This window comes from Antedon mediterranea, chromosome 1 (assembly GCF_964355755.1).
Source record: "Antedon mediterranea chromosome 1, ecAntMedi1.1, whole genome shotgun sequence".
NCBI classification, from domain to species: domain Eukaryota; kingdom Metazoa; phylum Echinodermata; class Crinoidea; order Comatulida; family Antedonidae; genus Antedon; species Antedon mediterranea.
This window is the reverse complement of record NC_092670.1, coordinates 13690132-13711881: the sequence shown is the minus strand read 5'-3', so window position 1 is coordinate 13711881 and position 21750 is coordinate 13690132. Positions and strand designations below refer to the sequence as shown.

Here is a 21750-nt window from a genome sequence, read left to right as displayed (position 1 = left end):
TTAGTAACGAAATATTAATTGCTTTCATGTTTTACATATAATATACCACTAAACGCAGTAAAACATTGCGATGTAATACTTTGTTGAAACTATCACCGTCCTAGTCGATTGAAATAGTACAGCACATGTAACGATACATCACTACGACGTGTATATGTTTATAATATAATGTAAAACAATTTGTGAAAACCACCTCTATTCGGGGAAAATCATAAATTCGATTTAATCGTCAATAAATATTAAATTATCTAACTTAACTTAATTAGTAGGCCTAATGGTTTTCAATTGTTTCTTAGAGCCAATTCATACTTAAGTTGGTTCCTACCCTACCCACCAAAGTTGTTCTGCGTTTAGGGCATGTGATGTACCGTAGGCCTATTCTCTACTGGTTTTACAACGCTACTCATGCCAGTGAGGGAAAGGTGATGATGTGGGTGGTTTAACTGCAATAATAAATATTTGTACATAATATACGGTGAGTGAAAACGCTAGCTCATTATCCGTTTAAAAAAAAATTATATCCAACCTCTGCAGCACAGATTGAAAACAAAAATGGATCGAATTTCGAGTATACAGTGCTGTACTTGCCTTTACGACGCCTGAGGGAATAGACACTTGTGAAACAGAGATTGGAATGTTCCATTCATCGCAAATCAATACATTTGTATAATCGTATATTAAATCTATCAAAATAGTATTTTTTTAAGAAAATCGGCCTGTCTTCAACATTATGATGCTGTACTCTAGCTGTTCAACCAGTTTTCAGCTATTAAAAACAATTATCGTAGGAGGAGATAGGAAAATGCGAAGCCTCCTCGTATTTTTGTGGCGGGTATTTTTCAAGATGGACATCCATTAGACAGTGTATACCACGATCGGAAAACACCCCTATTTGGGGCAAATCGTTGAACCTAAATTCGTTTTAATCGTCAATAACTAATTACCTAACTCAATTTAATTAGTAAACAGGGTTACATCAGATGGTTAAAATCAGTACCGAAAGTATGAACCAACTTTATATACCATCGAGTAGAAATTCTAGAAATAAACCGAGATTTACCGAATTTTGCCCTTACGTAAATTTATATATAGATGACATTTCGTTTTCACGACGCCATACTCTACTGAAGGATGCAGACGCAACGCAAGCGAGTTGTCCAATTACAAGCGACAGTTTGAATAATTCATCGCTTGCGATTTTTGTTAAATGACTTGCGTTGCGCTTAAGTTCTTACTCCACGACCAAATGAGTACCAAGATTAATGCTTGATTTCCAGTAGAGACCCAATCACAAGCTATGGTTCACCCAAACTATCGATTATGAATGGTCAACTCATTTGAGTTGCGTCTTTGAATCTGTATATAATAGCGTTTCATCACTTCATTTACTCCATTTTGCTTTTTGTGAACACATTTAAATTACTTTTTTGTGTGTAGTGTAAGTTCTGTGGGAATCAAAATCACACTTAATTTAACAAAAGTCAGTGTCTATATTAAAATATTTATTTATTAAAATAAGATCCACAATGACATTGCCACGGCAACCATCAACACATCAATCACATAATAAATGAATATAAAATAATAATAGTGACATTTTCCGCTTAAATAATATTAATGTATGTATTTCTAATAACTTTAATAAACGAAGAATTTTTTACATAACTTAGTTATACTTTCAATGACACTACACTATCCGATTCACAATGTTTTCTTTTCAGAATGAATGTACACAGTTAAATATAGTTAGTTATGTTTTTGTTCGTTGTTTTTGAAGAGAAACAAACTGTGATGTCCTGATCAAATATTACATTACCATGCAATTATGTACAGTTTACGCAATTGAAATGTAATACAAATACAAAATACATATTTTTCAAACAATTTAACTTTCGTAATAATAACATTGGATGTGCATTGATAATCACGCTTATGTCATTAATATCAATAAAGCTCATAGGCCTGTTATTGCTGTATTTGCTATTTGACGCAAGTGAAATATAATATAAATAGAAAATATAATTTATAAAACACAGTTGAAATTTAACAAACCATTTAACTTTCGTAATATTAACATTGCATGTTCATTGAAAATCATGCTTATTATATCATTTTTGTTATTGCTTTATTTGCTATTTGACATTTTAATTCTTCATCTCTTTTTAAACTTCCGCAGCAGACGATCAATGGTTGTCACAAATTTATTTTTAGTGACGTACTAACGAAACAATTTAAATATAAGTATAGTCATATTTGGAGACAAGTAATGGGTCATCTTCTGGCGTTCTGATCAGGGGATGCGCCCAACAGATTGACAATAATGAGGGCCTACTCCGAATTTCTTCGGTGTTCAGGAGCTCAGTATAAATATTTTACAATATTTTAAACAGAATGCGATGTGGTACAAGAAGATCACATTCTGTACTCGTTTGAATTGTGGATAGGCATCGGATGGTGCACTTGGAGAGGCATTCCAGAAGATACTGTATTCACTGTAGTTGTCTGTGTATAGTTTCTGTCATTCATGACTTCTTGGTAAGACGGTGGAGTGTATGGGGGCGGTAGAACACTTCCCTTTGTTGTCATGGTTGTTTGCTTATTGAGACCTGTAAAGGAAAATATACAAATGAGAGTGAAGTTGGATCTGTTCATTATCATCAGCATTCATTATCATCGTCGGGATTATTGTTTAATTTTTTTACCGTAATCATATTCACTGCTAATATATTTTACTAACGATACTTACTCAAAGCCATGGTATGTGACCTTTGAACTTGTTGCGTCACAACGTTTACCCGCCTCCTTTGAGCAAGTTTCTTCTTTTTATAGGCCAATGCAATACTGGCGATTATTACAATAAATATTGACACTAGAAACCTGCAACACAATTAACATTATATAGTTTTGCATTTAATCGATAACCTTGTTTGTGCATGTGAAATAATAATTTTAAAAAACAATTAAAAATAGACGGGGTGATAACAGGGAACTGCGACGACCAGTAGTTTTTATGTAAATTATACATTACGTCATTGCCAAAGCCGTAATCGATCCCTGAAACTGTTATTTCGATATTTTCGTTAAAAACGCAGACTAAAACAAAAAATGCGATATATTTTTAATAAAATAATCCACGAATCGATCAAATGGGTTCGACCTACGACATGACAGAAATTGGTATAGCTAAATTAAATTTGCGAATGCAGTAGTGTGAACAATAAACAACAATGGTAAATACATTTTGCATATTATAGCTTTGGCGGTATTGGCGTCCCATAAACAAATGTATTGGATGCCGTTTCAGTCTAGTTCAAGTTCAAAAAACATTTATTTATTCAATAATGGCATATTATTATTGTACAATATATTCAATTCAATTTTATTCGAGCACATAAATAACAATACAATAATGGACGGTTGTAATAAACACTTAAAAGTAAACAACAACAGTTCAGGATGACCCAATAAAACCTTACGGTTTATATAACATAGGTGTGTATAATAAGCCTACACTAGACTTTAGGCCGTCCCAAAAAAAAAATACACGAAAGCTCTTTAAAAATAAATTAAAACAAACTTACCAAACATACCAAAGGCTGTAACCATGGGTGCAACATGAATCATAATGGCAGCAGTATTGATTATCAAAACATCTATTGATAAATAAGATATATAATGGTTAATAAAAGCAATTAGTCAACAGGCAGATAATAGAATGAATGCGATAAAAATCTAATCACACTACTCGTATCAAATTTAACATTTAAAGGGATGAAACCGTTTCCTAATTAAGATAGAATGGTTACAATGATCGTTGTAATCGTTAAGATTTGTAATGAAAAGAGTATTTTCTAGGTATCATACATCGTTTGTTCGTTCTATACCTTTTTAATTTACATGAAATCCTATTTTAACAAAAATGATCATCTAAGCTTTTGTTAAAGGGAGGTTTGGTTCACGTCCCTCGTTCTGTGTCACAATAGGTTATTTAAAATGTAAAATTTACAATTCAAAGGTATATATAATTTTATAGGCCTAGGCCTATAGGAATACAGTAGTATTTTAAACCTTGAACTTAATTAACTTACGTATAATAATAATATTGCGAATAAAAGGAATATTTACAGGACCTCAATGCAGTGGCTCCCTAAAGAAAAAGAAATACATACTACGTGATTGCACTCAATACAATAATATTGCGAATAAGAGGAATATTTACAGGACCTCAATGCAGTGGCTCCCTGAAGAAAAAGAAATACATACTACGTGATTACACTCAATACAATAATATTGCGAATAAGAGGAATATTTACAGGACCTCAATGCAGTGGCTCCCTGAAGAAAAAGAAATGCATACTACGTGATTACACTCAATACAATAATATTGCGAATAAGAGGAATATTTACAGGACCTCAATGCAGTGGCTCCCTAAAGAAAAAGAAATACATACTACGTGATTGCACTTAATACAATAATATTGCGAATAAGAGGAATATTTACAGGACCTCAATGCAGTGGCTCCCTGAAGAAAAAGAAATGCATACTACGTGATTACACTCAATACAATAATATTAGAATAGTGTTCCTTATCAGAGCACAGAACATGTCCAGTGGACGATGAAGCACTATGATCCTACCCCCTTAAAACATTGAAAGAGCAAAGAGGAGTGTATAACCATTTTGGCCCTGTGGGTATGAGGACTCGACACATATAGGTCCTAAGTACGTCACGTGAAATGTCGACGAAACACCTATGAAGACGAAGAGCTATCACGAGAATAGATAGTGTAAATATTTTAGTTTTTATTTTTTGCTAATTAATCACCAGACAGTGGTTATTATTTAAATATATAAACAATATAATAATAACAATATAAATGAACAATTTGCCAACATAATATCTTCATTGAAGATGTATAATGGCGCGGCTGAATAGCTAATGAATACGTTACTTACTTTGATTAAACTGACAATTTCAACAAGTTTCAACAAAAAGCTCGACATACACGGTGACATGACTAAAACTTTAACGCGATTTCTAACGACGAAATATAATCATTGATAACCATCAAATATTATATTGGAACCAGAAAATGTACCGGTTATGTACCTCGAACGACGTTTGATTAATGTACGAATTTATATCAACAAAAATGGCGATAGATGTGGTTTGCAAGTGTTAATACAGTGTTAAGATTTGATCAAACAATAGCCTATTGAATTATACCATGGTAACAGTCGTAAACATTTGAAGAGATTACAATAGAACGTGTAACATTGAAAACTAGCGCAAGGGTCGCATTATTGAACTACTTATTTATTTAATCATCACATTATTGTGTAATTATAACGAATGTATTATATTACACATAATTATAGCATTAAGACATTTGCATGTTTTATTACCTTCTGTTGGCTTGATGTCTTCCAACTTGTGACGTCACTGTATACGTTTAATTCCTTTATTATCCCAACGCAATACGATTTAACATAACTTCTATGTATATTTTATATGCAAATGACAATAATCGAAGTCATGTTACGTTTCACTGACGAATGAATTAAAATATTAATTATTATTAAATAAAATAATTATAGAATGTATTATCAGTATTAATATGATAAAAATGATCACCTATAATTCGTCAAAGTGACGAATTAAATTCTAGTTTATATTTATTTTAATATTATTAGGCCAGATTTCAGAAGCCTTGTTTCCGGATTAATTTTCGGTAAAAAATGCTCGGATACCCGTCTATGTGTCTCGCCGCGCAATAAGCTGCAGCATAGAAAAATACATTACAAAATACATCTGATAATGGATTGATGACAGCGCAAAATGTTATACAAATAGGCCTACCAAGTATGTTTGATATGAGAGAATACGTTCATGAGTTGATATATTTATACGCCGCCTATTATTGTCTTAAATCGAACGTTAGATAGAGGCCATGCAAAAAGTCGTCGGTTTGCCGGTGAAGCAGCAGAGTATAGTCAAAATCGGTGCATTGATTGATTTTCGGCCGCACATATTAATGTCTGTCATCGCGCGTCGCAAATAAAAGTAATCTTACTTGTTTTAAGCTCTGTCTACACTACTAAACTATAGTTTGACAAAAAAAGTGTGATGTGCCCAAATATGGTAGTGAATGCCCAAATGTGGTAGTGATATGATATCATCACGTCCATTATATGGGTACATCACATTTTTTTTGTCACATCAAGTTTGATAGTGTAGACAGAGCTTTATCAAAAGTAAGGTTTATTGGTATAAATTATTTACCATTGATATAATAGGATAATTATATTAATGTACTTTTAATACACGTCACTCTTACTCCAGAGTATCCAAAAGTCATTTCATTTGTCTGCATGTATTCATATAATTCTTATTACATTATAATTTATTTTGATATTCATGTCTCGATTTAAATAATAATAACAGCACGCTCAATATTGTTCTCAAAGGCAACGGACCAACTGTTTGTATTTCATTATAAGCATACGAGTCTGTAGACGCTTAGTTTACATTGATCAGGTGCCGTGTGTTATGAATGCATAATATCCTAACATGCCCTGCACGATGTATTTCCAATACAATACCGATAATTGCTGACACTCACTCACTATGGATCGGCTATCGGATGAAGTCTTTATTGACTTGTTGGTTTGCTAACTTGGATATTAAATTCAACAAATTACTTGTATCAAGCCTTATTTTCGACGTATGTTTTGGCTGACAGGTATGGTCCTAATTAGGACCACTTTCTTGCATTTTATAGCGTTTTACTTCGTAGCATCGTTTATTGAGGTATGTTTTGTAAAATGTTAAACATAATGTTTTCATTGTATATTTGGATTAAATCGTCTAGACAGTAAATCGGTCGATCAAAATGCTTTTAATTAAAATACACTGACGCAAGGACTGGTATCTAGGCCTATTATTTGGAATGGATTGTAGGCCTAACACGTTTTTATTTAAGGGTGAGAATCGGGTGGAAAGTTGAGTACAGGCCTGAATTACAGTGATTATAGGCCCAACTAAATATAAAGGTTATATTTTTATTCACAGTTTCGGGTACATTGATAAAGTACCGAATTGTGAAATGATTTTATTTTATTTTAGCATTTCTTCGATAAATTGAGTGGCCTACTAGGCCTATTAATTTTATTCTAAAAACAAATGAGCAATGATGAATAATAAAAATGGAAATAAATTAGGCTGAAATTATCTAATCCAGACTTATACCATCTTTTATTCCATATTATTAGATAATTGTTGAAGTGAAAGCAAAATGCGAGGGGTAAGTTTTTGCTCGTTTGAATTTTTTCTTTTACAATCTGCGCAGTAATCGAATTTCTTTGGATCTACAAATTGTGTTTATACATATACGATTGTGAGTGTGGACTGTTTTCATGTTGTTTCATTACAATATAAAACAATTATATTATTATTTCTATTATTATTTAAGATGTGAAGAAGGTGATGAATCCTGTTGCTCGAATAATAATGCATCAAATCAGTGGTATTTCTGGTAAGTTTCATTTTTAATTCCTAATCACTAACACGCCCAAACTAAACACAATACACAGTACGCGTAAGTGTATGCTGTCGAGCCCAGGGCGGATCCAGGGTACGCACTCACCCCCCCCCCCCCCCCCATCAACACCCAAAGGTAAAATTAAATTATGAACAACGTTTATTTCTACGTTGGATGACTGTTAGCGCTTATCCGTTTTTCCGAAAAATCTTGGATCCGCTTTTGGAGCAAATTATAGGAGGCCCTCATTACCGTAAATCTTCTAATTGCAACCCTGGGTTATTATTCTTTGATTGCTTTTTAGGGTGGGTTACTATTAGAGTAGTGGGTTACTATTACTTATCTTAAATTAAGCACCTGTAAAGAGTAACCCACCCCTTTTCCGGTCAGCAACTCATAGCAAAATAATAAAACAGTACGAATAAACAAATTTGGTTGGACTCTAACTTTATTTATAAATTAACTCAAAAACACTCAATCCTCCCCACTACCGAGATCAACATGCATTATCTCCTTATTTTCAAAATACGACTGCATAAAAAACGACCAGTCTTCACAATGAAAAGAAAAATATGAAATAAACAAAAATGTTGATTTTAGTGTCATTTTGTGTCAATAGTTTTTATGACTCTAATATATTAACCCCTATGGATTACTATCAGCGTAGTGGGTTATTATTATAGATTGACTTATAAGGTAGGTTACTATTAGAAGGAGGGCTACTATCAGCGTAGTGGGTTATTATTATAGATTGACTTATAAGGTGATACTATTAGAAGTGGGGGGGGGGGGGGGTGTTACTATTAGAGTGTGGGTTTTATTAGAAGATTTACGGTATATTATTACACATTACTCTTAAAAGATTGAACATCATTCTGTCTAGTATAACCAGAAAGAAAGAAACCTCAGAAATATTTATTCAAATACAATAATAAACAAATTTACTTACACACTTATAATAGGGTTGTGTTTACGTTTCTCGGCCTAATGTTGATCATTGTATGCGTATCAGCCTACCGGTTCCATGCAGAAAAACGTTCAGGACGTGTGCTGTCTGTCAACATACCAAACAGAATGCACGAGAATCGACGATTTCCACCACCGCTTGACCCAGGTGGTTCGGGTAGGCCTAGATCAGCTTCTACTTTTCATTATAGTTTAATTATCGTTTCTATTAAACGAAAACGTGACCGAACGTGATCAGGTTTTGAATGCGCTGTAACTTTATGCATCAAACCAATAATTATGTGTCGAAGGATTTTTAAATTTGCATCGACGGTATACCAGCTGTATTGAGTTTATTATTTGTATACATTTTTGTATAATTGTCTTCTTTTAAGACGTTATTGACATAGTCACTTAATCAGATTAATATCTAATATTCAAACATGATTTTGTATTCATTGTATTTATTGATATGAATATACTTAATTATTGATATAGGCCTATTATTATATTGTATTTTTCCTTTATATTCAAAGATGCATTTCGTCCACCAAACTCACCCCCGCCCTCTTACTGGGACGTTTTACAAGAGGTTAGAAGGGATATAATTATATCAATGTCTCCAAGCGAAACAACAAATTCACAGAGATTCGATACAGAAGACTTGAGTGGGACAAGGATCAGACGACAGAATACGTGTCCAGCGAGGCCAATTGTGTTCACATTACCTGGTGCACCTATCCAGGACGCCGAAACATGACAATGGTATAACCATGAAGATCCTATATTACTTGACCATGTCTAACCAGAAAAATGCTAATTCTTTATATACATTATATATAATTATTATATCAATGCTTATCAATCAAAAGAAAAATGACTGAAACGATACAATATAATTGTAGTTATTTAGTGTAATACATTTTATTATAAACAATATATTTTCATAGATTGTCGTCAATATTCAAATAAAATATTTAATATTTCTGTTAATTTCTATTTCTAACTAAATAATAATAATGGTTGTTATTTTTCAATTATTTGTTATTTTCTTCGATTTCAATGGTCACATCTTTAAACACAAGTATAATGCGCGATCAAAACTCAATCCTATTGTCGATTCTTCATTCTCATTTTCTACTACTACTCATGTGCAAAAAAGAACGCAGTTTTCGAATGGCCTTGCCTTCGACATTCGATTAAAGATGGATCACACCGCGGATCCATTTACTTTATTTACTTATTTAGGCCTACTTTAAAATAAGTCAGTCTTTGAAAGATTAACTTGAAATATCAACTCAGAAACATTGTATAATAATTCGTACAATGTGTGAGCTTTTTCGATTTAATACATAAGGTACTTTCTTCTCTAATTAGGCCTATCAACCAAACACACAATCGATACACAGTAGGCATATTTTCCTGTAAAACAGATAGCATAATTGTCCACATTTTATTTTAAAATATCTATATGCCTAACCTATTATTTAAACAATGGTCATTCATAATGACACTAACAATTCTGGGTTACAATGCATTTACACGGCAAACAATCATAACTATTTCTAATGTGTTTGTTTCGAAAAGTCCAACAAGACCTGTATAATTGTTTTCACACACTGTCAGCCAATATGCCATTTTGACAATCACAAAAACATAATGATCCTAACCAGAAAAATGCTTTACTTTACTTATAGGCCTACTTCAGAAAATTATTTTATTCAGGGCATTTATAACCGCAAACGTCACGTAACAAACAATCTAATTTACTAAATTTACAAAGTATCTATAATTTTGTTTTAGAAAAGATATTGCTGTTTCATTATTATGTTAAATGTCACTCAGTGTTTCATTCAGCCTTATTTGGTAAGACGATAATACCATGTGAGGGCGGCAGAACAGATACTTGTGCTGTCATGCTTGTTTTTCGGTTGGAAGCTAAAAAAAAATGAAGAAAATATACAAAGTAGTATGCCGAAAACATTATTGGAATATTTGGGGTAGGTATCTCATTGGTGTAGTACCAGTAAGTCACTGTATGTGTACTCTATTTCAACTTCTTAACTAAAGAACGATGGATTTTCCCGGACCTTCCCCGTTTTAGTGTTGTATCTGCAATGCTGTGAGAAGGAAATAAAACAAAATATTTGTATATTGACAACAAGTTATTTGTGGAAAGCTGGTGATATACCTAATATTGAACATGTTTTTAGTTTTACAATTTGGGTGTCTAGAAAACTCAGATCTAGAAAACTCAGATATCTGAGTTTTTCTAGATCTAGAAAACTTAGATATATCTGAGATCTGAGTTTTCTAGACACCCTTACAATTTGTCATTTGTCACTGTATCATTCGTTCAATGTTTGTGCATTGTTTATGCATTGTCACCATTTCAATGACAGCTTATACAATACATTGTAACTGTCGTCATTATCAAACGTTACTTACTCATGCCGCATCACTTGTACCCCTTTCACACCAAAAGCAAAACTCCGGAGACACCCCGGAGTTGACGCCCCGCTGTTTGGTGTGAAAGGTAAAATCAAGCAACTCCGGAGTTTAAAACTGCGGGGTTGAACAGCTGAACATTCTCCGGAGAGTGAACTGCGGGGACACCCCGGTGTTTTGGTGTGAAAGGTACCAACATCAAACTCCGGAGTGTTTCGGGTCAAAAGGTCATCCTCACACGATCACTCATTGCTTTAGTTTTATTTCAAAATACTTTAAATATCTGTACAAAATATATAGCGGGTTTAAAAAATAATAACTAGTATCAATAAAACATTATATTATTTCTGAGACTTTTGAAAGTAATTATTAAATTAAAAATATTGTTAATTAAAATTATTCTATTGATCGTCGCTATGTAAACAAACAAAATAGAGGGCGACATTTACAATTTTATTTTATAAACCCCGGTGTTGCTAGATTGGTGTGAAAGGGGTATCTCCGGAGTTTTTCGACGTTTTGAATGGTCATAAACCCCGAGGTGTCTCCGGAGACACTCCGGAGTTTTGGTGTGAATTACAGCAAATGTTGCAATACAAACAACACATCCCTATTTTAGCACAGACAACGGTGCCTATGATTGCAACAACAATGAAGAAGAAAGCAATTAGAACCCGAAAACCAAATTTGTAAAAGTAAAAGTTAAATAAGAAATAATTGTTTCTGATAATTTGATTTGATCAGAAAAACGTTCAGGACGTGTGGTGTCTGTCAACATACAAAACAGAATTCACGCAAATCGACGATTTCCACCACCGCTTGATCCAGGTGGTTCAGGAAGGCCACCTGTATATCAACTTTTATATTGCCATTTCCATATTATAGTTTATATATCAAAGGGGTAAATTAAACGTGTGTCGAGAGTTCTAATTTTGTTGAACCGTTTTTAGGCTAACGTGTTTCGAACGCGACTGTAACTGTATATCGACATATCAATGTCTAACTAGAAAATACCGATGCTTTATGGATAATTATTTCAATAAAAAGGCAAAATAGAGATACAAATAAAATAAGCAAAAATGTAATTGAAGTAAAATATCCAGAAATAAATCGTATAGCTTTCGCGTATACTAATATTACTATTAACTAGGAAGTGTAGACGATGGTTCTCGGAATGACTCGGGTAAAAAGGACGTTCTCCTTGTACGTTTACTGTCGGTTACCATTATTGAAAATGCCTGACATTCGTAAAACTAAACCTACTCTGTTTCACAGTGTCTTCGATGATTAATAACATTTTAAAGTAGGCATAGTGTGTATTGTTTGGTAGGGCCCTTTTATAGGGCTGAGGTGAGGAGGCGGAGTTCATTTGAGGGAGGTGCTTATTCAAGAGATATGTTTTCGTTTTAATAATAACAGCATAAGTAACATTTATAATCAAATAAAATCCTCTAATAGATATGAAAAGTGGTAAAAAAGAATAACAAAAATGCTTGGTAAATTGTAGATAACAGTGCGATGAATTCTACTACAAATAGTATCATTGTGTTACTATAAATATAATACAATATTGTGTGGATTATTATTCAAAGTGATGTTTTATTGGGAGGCGTTTATTCAAATAAATGTCATCCTAATAATTAATACATTATTTAATTTAAACATCTTTTGAAACTAACTTCCGCGACAGAGTGGGCCGTTTCGGCCTAAGAAGGAAGACGTTTTAGACGTCTTGCAACATAGGCAGACATCCCGGTCCTAACGCACGGGACACAGGGAGCCTACAGTTATACCTGCCAGCTTACTCAATAAAACTCGGCTATCGTGATTTCATCAGATCTCCCTATGTAATTTTATAATACTATTCCCTACAATATATTCCGATGCTTTATGGCGTGTATTTAATATGATCTTTATTAATTTGCAGTACAATTTTTATTTTTTAACTACCGTACCTTCATCCTCACACGCGCGGTCCGATCCGAATGTGAACATGTGAACTTATCGTGAACCCGGAAATTACTTCGACCCGCGTTCAATTGAAATTGAATTGAAAATATACTGATGAATTAAAAAATGTTGTTATAAAATCCTTTATAATATCTTCCTAAGATAGAAATATGGAACAATATCGTTATAGTGAAAACTAATGTTTTCAAATTTACATTTCACGGTACATCTGAGATAGATTAGGTAGGTATCCAAGGCAGAGATTTGTACCGAAGTTTTACCATTGTGCTCGCCTATGTCAGAATCTACCATAATGTATATATAGATTATAACATATAGTAACATTCAGTTTAGAAAGTGTAATTTTAAACTTTATTTTGAATTATACAAGTAGATTGTCGTAAATGTCAAATGAAATATTAAATATGTCAATTTACGTCAATTTATAACAAACAAAAGTATAATACTTGCTTTTGATTTTGATCTAATGCGTATATGTGCGATCGAAACCCAATAAATTTCCTCGTAGTTGCAATGTACCGTTTATGGTGTATTTAGTCTCTTTCACTAGTCTACGACCTAAAATCGCCCGCCTTTTTTTCAATGATATAATCTTCTTCATTCGATTCAAGATGGATTGGCAGATATTTAATAGTTCTATAAAGATCAGTCGATCTTTGAAAGATTAAAAGATTAACAGTTGTTGGCTAGGCCTAGTAGGCTCAGCAAATTTGTATTCCAAATAGTCATAGTCAAAGTCACTAATAAAACACGAAATATAAACATTTGATAATAAGTATTTGATTCATTTATAAAATAAATATGTGCATTTATCTAAGCAAAAAAAGACATGCTCTTATGTGAAATTATAAACTAGTCTTACCTTGCCGTCCGGTTTGTCTAGGCCTAGGCCTATGTCAATCCATTCTTCAAGGCTATAGGCCTAAAGAACGATTTATTTCTATCGCTACATGCCTTGGCATAGCTTCACATTGCGTAGTCAAATTTCCCTTTAAAGTTCCTCGCACATCAATTAGCGGGTTCTATGTACATACTATGCGATCGTAATTACAACCAATTAAAAACAAGGCCAAAGCCATTAAGTCGCGTGCTACAATGCATAGTGATACCGGACCGACAGACAGACCGACAGACAGACCGACAGACAGACCGACAGACAGACCGACAGACAGACAGACCGGCCGACCGACATAGTGAACTATACTGACCGAAATTACTGAACATGTTTAAAAATGTTGAAATGTTTAAAAACATTTATATTTTTTAATTTACACGTGCGTAGCCTGTCACTTTCGACGTGCTCGTATAACGTAATTTCGAGTTGAAAAGTAAGTCAAGAAAACAGAAATCGGGCAAAAAGAGTGCACAATAACATTTAACGCGCAAAAATATGCGCACTCATGGCAATTTTGTAAACGCTTAAAATTGCCTGAAATGTACTCTTATTTCATCGAAAATAAATTTTGAAAATTTTAAGCGCGCGTACGCATGCGTTACATGCGCTACGCACGTAATTGTATTGCCATATGATGATTTATGCCCTGAAATTTATGAGTACCAAATTTTATTTAATTGTGATTCATGGTTGTGAAGATATTTGTTTAAAAACATTTATATTTTTTAATTTACACGTGCGTAGCCTGTCACTTTCGACGTGCTCGTATAACGTAATTTCGAGTTGAAAAGTAAGTCAAGAAAACAGAAATCGGGCAAAAAGAGTGCACAATAACATTTAACGCGCAAAAATATGCGCACTCATGGCAATTTTGTAAACGCTTAAAATTGCCTGAAATGTACTCTTATTTCATCGAAAATAAATTTTGAAAATTTTAAGCGCGCGTACGCATGCGTTACATGCGCTACGCACGTAATTGTATTGCCATATGATGATTTATGCCCTGAAATTTATGAGTACCAAATTTTATTTAATTGTGATTCATGGTTGTCAAGATATGATTACAAACGTGATTTCGTTAAATCGTGCGTAGACCGCGTAATTTTTTATTGCGCACCGTGAAAACATAACCACATTGATTCCTGGCCATAAGGAATATACTGTGAAAAATTGACCTAGCTAGATTGAACTGATATCAACATAATGTCAGAAAGCGATAAAACGCATAGTGATACCGGACCGACAGACAGACAGAAAGACCGACAGGCAGACCGACAGACAGACAGACCGACCAACTGACCGACATAGTGAACTATAGAGTCGCTTCCACGCGACTAAAAATCATCTGTTTCCGGTCCAAATGATATTTATGAAGTATTTTCAAATAATGGTTTCCATATTTCGAAAGCAAATTTATCCCTTGACCTCATAGATTTATTTTCCAAACGTTAGAGGGTTGGAAGGTATTTAAATATCTGTATATCTAAACCTATGTCTAAGCAAGTCTAAGTGTCGACTTTTCTCGACAACGGGGGATTTTTTTTTGCTTGCCGTTGTCGACTTTTCTCTATGATAAGGGTTGAAAAAATATGGGAGCTAATTTACACGATTTAATACAATGTTATAGGTAATTTTTTTGCTAACTATCAAACAAAAAACCCAATAAATTATGTACACAGCGTGTTTAATATAAACAGCATTTTAACATGTTTTAATAGGATAAACAATTCATTTATGTTATTGAAACAATGTTGATTCATAAAACACTATAATGATAGATACATAATAATTATCTTTATAGGCATACATTAGGCCTATATAAAGTGTTACCATGCACACAATTATACAATTTCTCTACATGGTTATACATAGGTCAACATTATCAACAGGCAAAAGCTAACATGTTTCAGCCAACTTTTTGGGTTGAATTTCTGCCGCAAACGTAACACATGAAATTGTATAATGATTTATACAATTTGATGTTTTTTTTATTTGAAATTTTTATTAGCATAATAATTATGTCAATAATAATCTAACATTCTGCGTATAAAGATATTTTAATATAAACTATTGATCTGAGTATCAAGATTATATATATTCCTTCCTTCTGAAATTCACATTAACTATGGGTTGAGTTTATATTTTTGTTATATAGTTATAATTTAAAATCATAGTAATACAATGGTTCTGATCTGATATAGAAGCATGTGCTGTCTATCAGAACCCGAAATCAAACAACATTATTTGGAATAGCTGAATAAAGATATAACCCAAAATAATTTCTTTTTTTTTTGTAAAATTGGTAAGATGCGTTTACCATGGGGGAAGCAGAACAAATCCTTGTGCTGTCATACTAAACTTTAAAAAAAAAAAAAATATTATGCAGAAAAATTAGTATTGATTTAGGCCTATTGATGGATGGAGGTGTTCAATTGATGTTGTATTCATTGGTGTGTCCTTTTTTTACTCTTGTTCAGTGTTTGTAAATGATGGAATTTTTTGGGACTTCCCCGTTACTGTTGTATTTGTAATTTGTATACTTTCGTACAGTCTTATCTTCGTCAGTTATTATGGTAACCTATCTGTAGGCCTAAAACGACTGTGGTATGTGAAAAGGAAATATAAACAAATATATATTGACAACATTAAAGATTCTCGATTAAAAAAATTGTATTTAAAAAATGGAAATTCATTTTGCTTGGCATAATTAAGACAAAGCAATTGTTTTTTTTAGCAGTACACATTGTTGGTTTACAAACAGTTCTTCTTATCATCATAGTCATTCATTACCATTCCTTATTTGCGTTCATAATCATATGCGTTGTCATCATTTCAAATGTTTTCGTCATAACTCATAAACAATAATTAACTGTCGTCTTTTTCAACGTACTTACGAGTAGACCTTACCGGATCACCTTTATTATTCAACACATACAGCAAATACAATTTGCCGTTGATTTGTAATAATTAATACTAGTGATTCTTATGCCTATTGCACGGCCTAATGTTAATATTAAACAAAGTAAAAACCTACAACAAATGTTATAAAAGTAATTGGTACAATAAAAAAAAAACAAATAAATAAATAATTACTTATCATTTAAAAAAAAAATAATAAGACAAAAAATTAATTGAATCTAATTTACATGTTCCTCACATGTTCAGACTTGAACGAACATACGCACCTCTTGCAAAAAAACCCGTTTGTAACATTATTATTAGTAGTATTAGTTTATTAGTATAATTATATATTTTTGTCGTTATCATCACAATTACATCATCATCATTAATTATTAACCGTCCAGCATTCATCTTACACCATTCCATTTATAAAATGATTTTTTTTACTAAATGACATTGATTATTATAATTATTGTTTCCTATTTTTTTTCAATTTGTTATTGCCAATAACAGAAAAATAAAAAACCTTTTGAGCAACAGTAATAAAATGTAGTTTATAAAACGAATCAAAACTTAACTTCTATAAAAGCATTGGTATTTAGATATATTTTTGGTTTTGAAGGCATTGGCTTACCAAAAGTACCACCCATAGTTCTGATCGTCATTGTTGTTGCAACATGAATCATAACAACAATACAACACCTGACAAACATGATAATAATAATAAGAATTATATAATAATTAATATTTACTAACTGATTCCCTTTTGAACTAACACAATACACAAGTACATTTAAAACTTTTATTAGATAGTTAGAATAGACACGTACACAATAACTAATAGATATCTGTAAGTAGTGCCTCATTTAAGTAACTATGAGACAGTTTACGGATATGAGCTGCCGTAATGCATAGACAGCATAGATAATTAGGCAGATGTAAAGCTTCGGCGGAAAGGGTATGAACATCGGAATGAACGAGCACGTCACCGCCACATGCGCAACATTATAAATGAAAAACAGAAACCCGCGTCTGTGTTCGTATAAACGCATCTATCAAGGCATAACTGACGTATAAAGCCGATTACGTGAGTCAGTACAGGTCGTATACGAATGGCAACCTGTAAAAAACAACAATGTTGCCATTCATTAAAACAATAATTACCAAAGTAATACTAATAACAATAGTTTTGTAATTATACACCCATATCACTTATTGCTCATTCGATATTTTGCATCCTATGTTAGTTGCTACCCTGGCGATTTCCTCCTGCATTTGCTAATACGGCTTTACCACGTTGAAATACCGGTTCTCGTCAGATCACCGAAGTTAAGCAACGTTGGGCCTGGTTAGAGCTTTGATAGGAGACCATCCGGGAATATCGGGTGCTGTATATGGAGCTGGGGTCCTGTTAGGCATTTGAAATCAGCACTGCTGACTCTTATGGCAGCCCCTGCATCTAGTATCTGCCTCAGACGTATTGGCCCATGCCTTTCCTCTGGTCAAGGTGGACACTGGACGAAAGAAGCCCTTAATCAATGTTAGGACCAATCAAGGTGCTTTAAACAGTCATTACTTTGTTTGTATCAAACCTGTTAGTGGCGGTAATCATCGCTGTTGGTTTCGATGGAATAAAATAAAATTAAAATAAAATAAAATTGTAGTTTTAATGTCATGATTATTATTATTTCAATGTGATAAAAGGCGTATACATTGGTATAGTTTAATGCCTGTTACATTTTCTCAGCCGTTTTTTGTATCTAGGCTATGTATATTTTCACTGAAACAAAATGCAGTTTAACGTACGTATTGTTTGGGGTATTTCTAAACCAATCTTTATTGAAGAAATTGCTATGCCTCTCAAGTGCTCCGATAATATGTATATTAAGCAATTAGTTAGAATCATAATTTACCCCGATTAAAAATTCAATGAGGCCTAACAATAGGTACCGATACAAAAATTATACTTATTCATAATAGGCTAATAACTAATTTGGTAGTGTTCAATAATGGAGAATAGACTTACAAACGTTTCCATTTGTATACTATTACAGCATTATGATTCATTTTTTTTTCTACAAAGATTTACTTTCAAGAAACCGATATGCCAAGTTACTAAACCATGGTTGTAATTATTATACTTACTGTTATACAACTGATTACTCCAAATACGACGAAAAAAGTATACGGTAACATCACTGCACTATGCGCGATTTCCAAAATAACAAAACAAGAATGGAATACAGCAGACATAAATATAAATGATAAGTGAGGAGTAACTCTAGTTCAGTACATAGTAACGGTTAAAGAATCGGGTGTATAATCAATCATTATTTTGCTACTCAGAGACAGCGGAAATTAACAAACTCATAGAATACCAAATAAAGATGCATACAACATAAGTTCTGGCTTAAATAGTTTATTAGTAAATTAACATTCGCCCATGTAAAACTGCACATAAAAGTCATAAGCAAATATAAGTTATATAGCAATAATTTTCCAATTCTAAGTAAGCACAACAGGGATGCTCAGAGAAAAATAGCCCGTGGCAGGTGCCAAGGCACCGCCAAGAGCAGCCCACCAAAGTGCAGGAAACAACAACTTACCCACATGAAACTGAGACAAAATGGAAATGTCTTCAAAGAGACTGATAGGTACAAAAATCACCATTAATACAACGATGCTCCCCATGAAAGTATACGCAGATACTTCATGGCAGTATGTTGAGCATCAGCACCTTCCACCCAAGGCTAATCCGAGGGCTCCACTACCGTGCACTGCAATGGGAGCAAAGTTGTACTAACACATCGCCAATAAACAATACTAAAGGGAAAAAAAAACATAAATAGACGCATGGATGTAAGTGAGTTATAATGTAAATGTACATTTTTATTAGTCATTACTAAGAGTTATGCAGTGGGGTCAGATATATCGTTTATATGCGTCGCTTTTCCATCTTCCGGTAGCTTTAATTTCTTGTTCACCTGCGCCCAGGTCCCTAAGTTGCGTGGCTCTTCCGATTCTGAACGAGTGAGTGTTGTACCGGGTGTGGTCTAAGTTGGCGTGTAACGCGGCTTCTTTTAACGTATGACTTAAATGTTTCCTAAGTAGTGGAGCTCCGGTTTGAAATATGAAAAATTGCCTCCGAGTCGTAGGCCTGATCGAATTGTAATCCTGTAACGCCTGTACCGGGCATAATATGCTGTTTCCTTTTTTGCTAATGCTGAAATGTTGGGATTTGCCCTTGTGGTGTTTGAAGGATTTAAATTGTAAGGTAACATTAGCGTGTGATATGGTAATGTCGCGCAGTTTTAGGACGTGTTCCGGATTATTGGTCCGTACCATTTCACTTGCTCTCGCACAAGCGTAGTAATAACAGGTGAAGAACAAAGCTTTATAAAGGTTCCTTTCGTATTTGTTGCTCTTAATAACTTTGAGTTGAGCGAGAAGCTTCGCCATTATAGTAGTGGTAACCGGGTAAAGGCGTCGGCGGCGGCTGGCAACGTTGTATAGCTTCCCAGCACCTCTTGTGACAATAGTTAACAATGGTATGGTAGTAGGGTCTGGGTTGTTGGTAATTTTGTGCATGAATGCAATGGCACTTAGATACGTTTTTATGGTATTTTGGTTGAGACCTGTCCGAAAGAGGTGGCAGACGAAAAGTGAGATGTGGGGTGGTGAGATAGGCATTTGATGTGGTAGGTGGTGGCTTTGTAGAAACATAAGTAAGGTTGACCACGCCCTGTTGTATGATTTTCTGGTTCCAGTCGTGACGGAAGCTCTTATCAGATTTTCTTGAATGCAGCGAAGTTCTCTGGTAGCAGATGCGGTGGTATTGTTAATGGGTTTTGATGCATTCCGAACTGTTTGAGAAGTTTTTGCTTTATCTGTGAACGGAAAATTGCATCACTTATATTTTTAATACCTGGTATATGCCTGGCGGTTAGATGTATATTATGTGTAAGTAATACTAACACTAACGGCCTGATTATGCGCATTACATCAGAATTAGAACTAGTTTTGCTGTTAACATGATAGACATTGGGTAGGTTATCGGTGTGAAATACTACATGAGTGTTGGCCAGTTGGCTTGAGTACAGTGATATCATGAGATAAATAGTGTACATCTAATCATTATGTAATTAAAATGAATGCAAGTAGTACAAAGTACAAAACATGAACCAACTTTTATGGTGTCAATCGTATTATGTGTTAAAGTTCTTATTGGCGGAAATAATTCCTTTCTTATCTAGGAAGCAATTCAACTAGCCTATATATTCATTTTTAATATGAATCGAGATATAAGGGGTCAACGTTAAAAATTGACCAATTAAAACAATGTATTATGTATATGTATTATAACAAATTTATTGAAACACAATTTGGTCTTTTATTACATTTTTATGATTATACAGTAGGTGTCTATTCAATCACCTTGTGATGCCTGTGTATATGCATTTGTCAATAAGTAATCTCAAAACACCGTGTATAAAAAAAAAGTATACAGACAATCAGATGCAATATGTATTAACAGTTTTAACATCGTAAGTGGAAGTTTCCCACTAGGACGAGACGCAGATACGTACGACGCAACGTAAATCATTTGGCCAAACAAGCAGTTCCGTAATTAGTCCTTTCCTTTTTGATTACGTGCGTCAATTTATGTGTATCATTTTAGTATAAAGGGGATATGATGACGATATACAATGTATGCTACCTATTACAACTCCAGCACCCCGCTTCTTCTTCGCCTCGGTCAACAGGGTATGGCTATGTTATTTCCTCACAACATGCAGGTTATATTAAAGTCGCACGCATTTCTAGGAACCTATACACTTATTACGATGTCACGTTATTCAATTTTTCGAGTGTTCGGAAGTTAATTGTGTAATTAACTGTCAACAATAATTTCGTGTAAATTAAACGTATAAGTGATTAATTATCTTCGCTTTATCCTAATGGAGTAGAAATGTGTCGGAATGAATTGTTCAGTAGGACTATAATTAAAAGATAAAAGTATATACCTAACCTAAAGCGTGGTTCCCATT

General features: G+C 33.6%; 2 protein-coding genes and 1 pseudogene across 2 annotated transcripts; 2 read left to right on the top strand and 1 right to left on the bottom strand.

The window, feature by feature from the left end:
* Positions 1-1499: 1499 nt before the first annotated feature.
* On the bottom strand, positions 1500-5179 carry LOC140057405 (uncharacterized). Its single transcript, XM_072103058.1, has 5 exons — positions 4958-5179; positions 4089-4147; positions 3582-3653; positions 2747-2877; positions 1500-2606 (listed from the first exon to the last, which is right to left on the bottom strand). The coding sequence occupies exons 1-5, from the start codon at positions 5015-5017 to the stop codon at positions 2413-2415; spliced, it is 516 nt and encodes a 171-aa protein (XP_071959159.1). The 5' UTR covers positions 5018-5179; the 3' UTR covers positions 1500-2412.
* A 1345-nt stretch (positions 5180-6524) lies between these two features.
* LOC140057397 (uncharacterized) lies at positions 6525-9438 on the top strand. The gene is made up of 5 exons (XM_072103046.1): positions 6525-6812; positions 7274-7305; positions 7474-7536; positions 8505-8665; positions 9024-9438. The coding sequence occupies exons 1-5, from the start codon at positions 6729-6731 to the stop codon at positions 9245-9247; spliced, it is 564 nt and encodes a 187-aa protein (XP_071959147.1). The 5' UTR covers positions 6525-6728; the 3' UTR covers positions 9248-9438.
* An 8543-nt stretch (positions 9439-17981) lies between these two features.
* On the top strand, positions 17982-18099 carry LOC140063721 (5S ribosomal RNA; annotated as a pseudogene).
* Positions 18100-21750: the final 3651 nt, after the last annotated feature.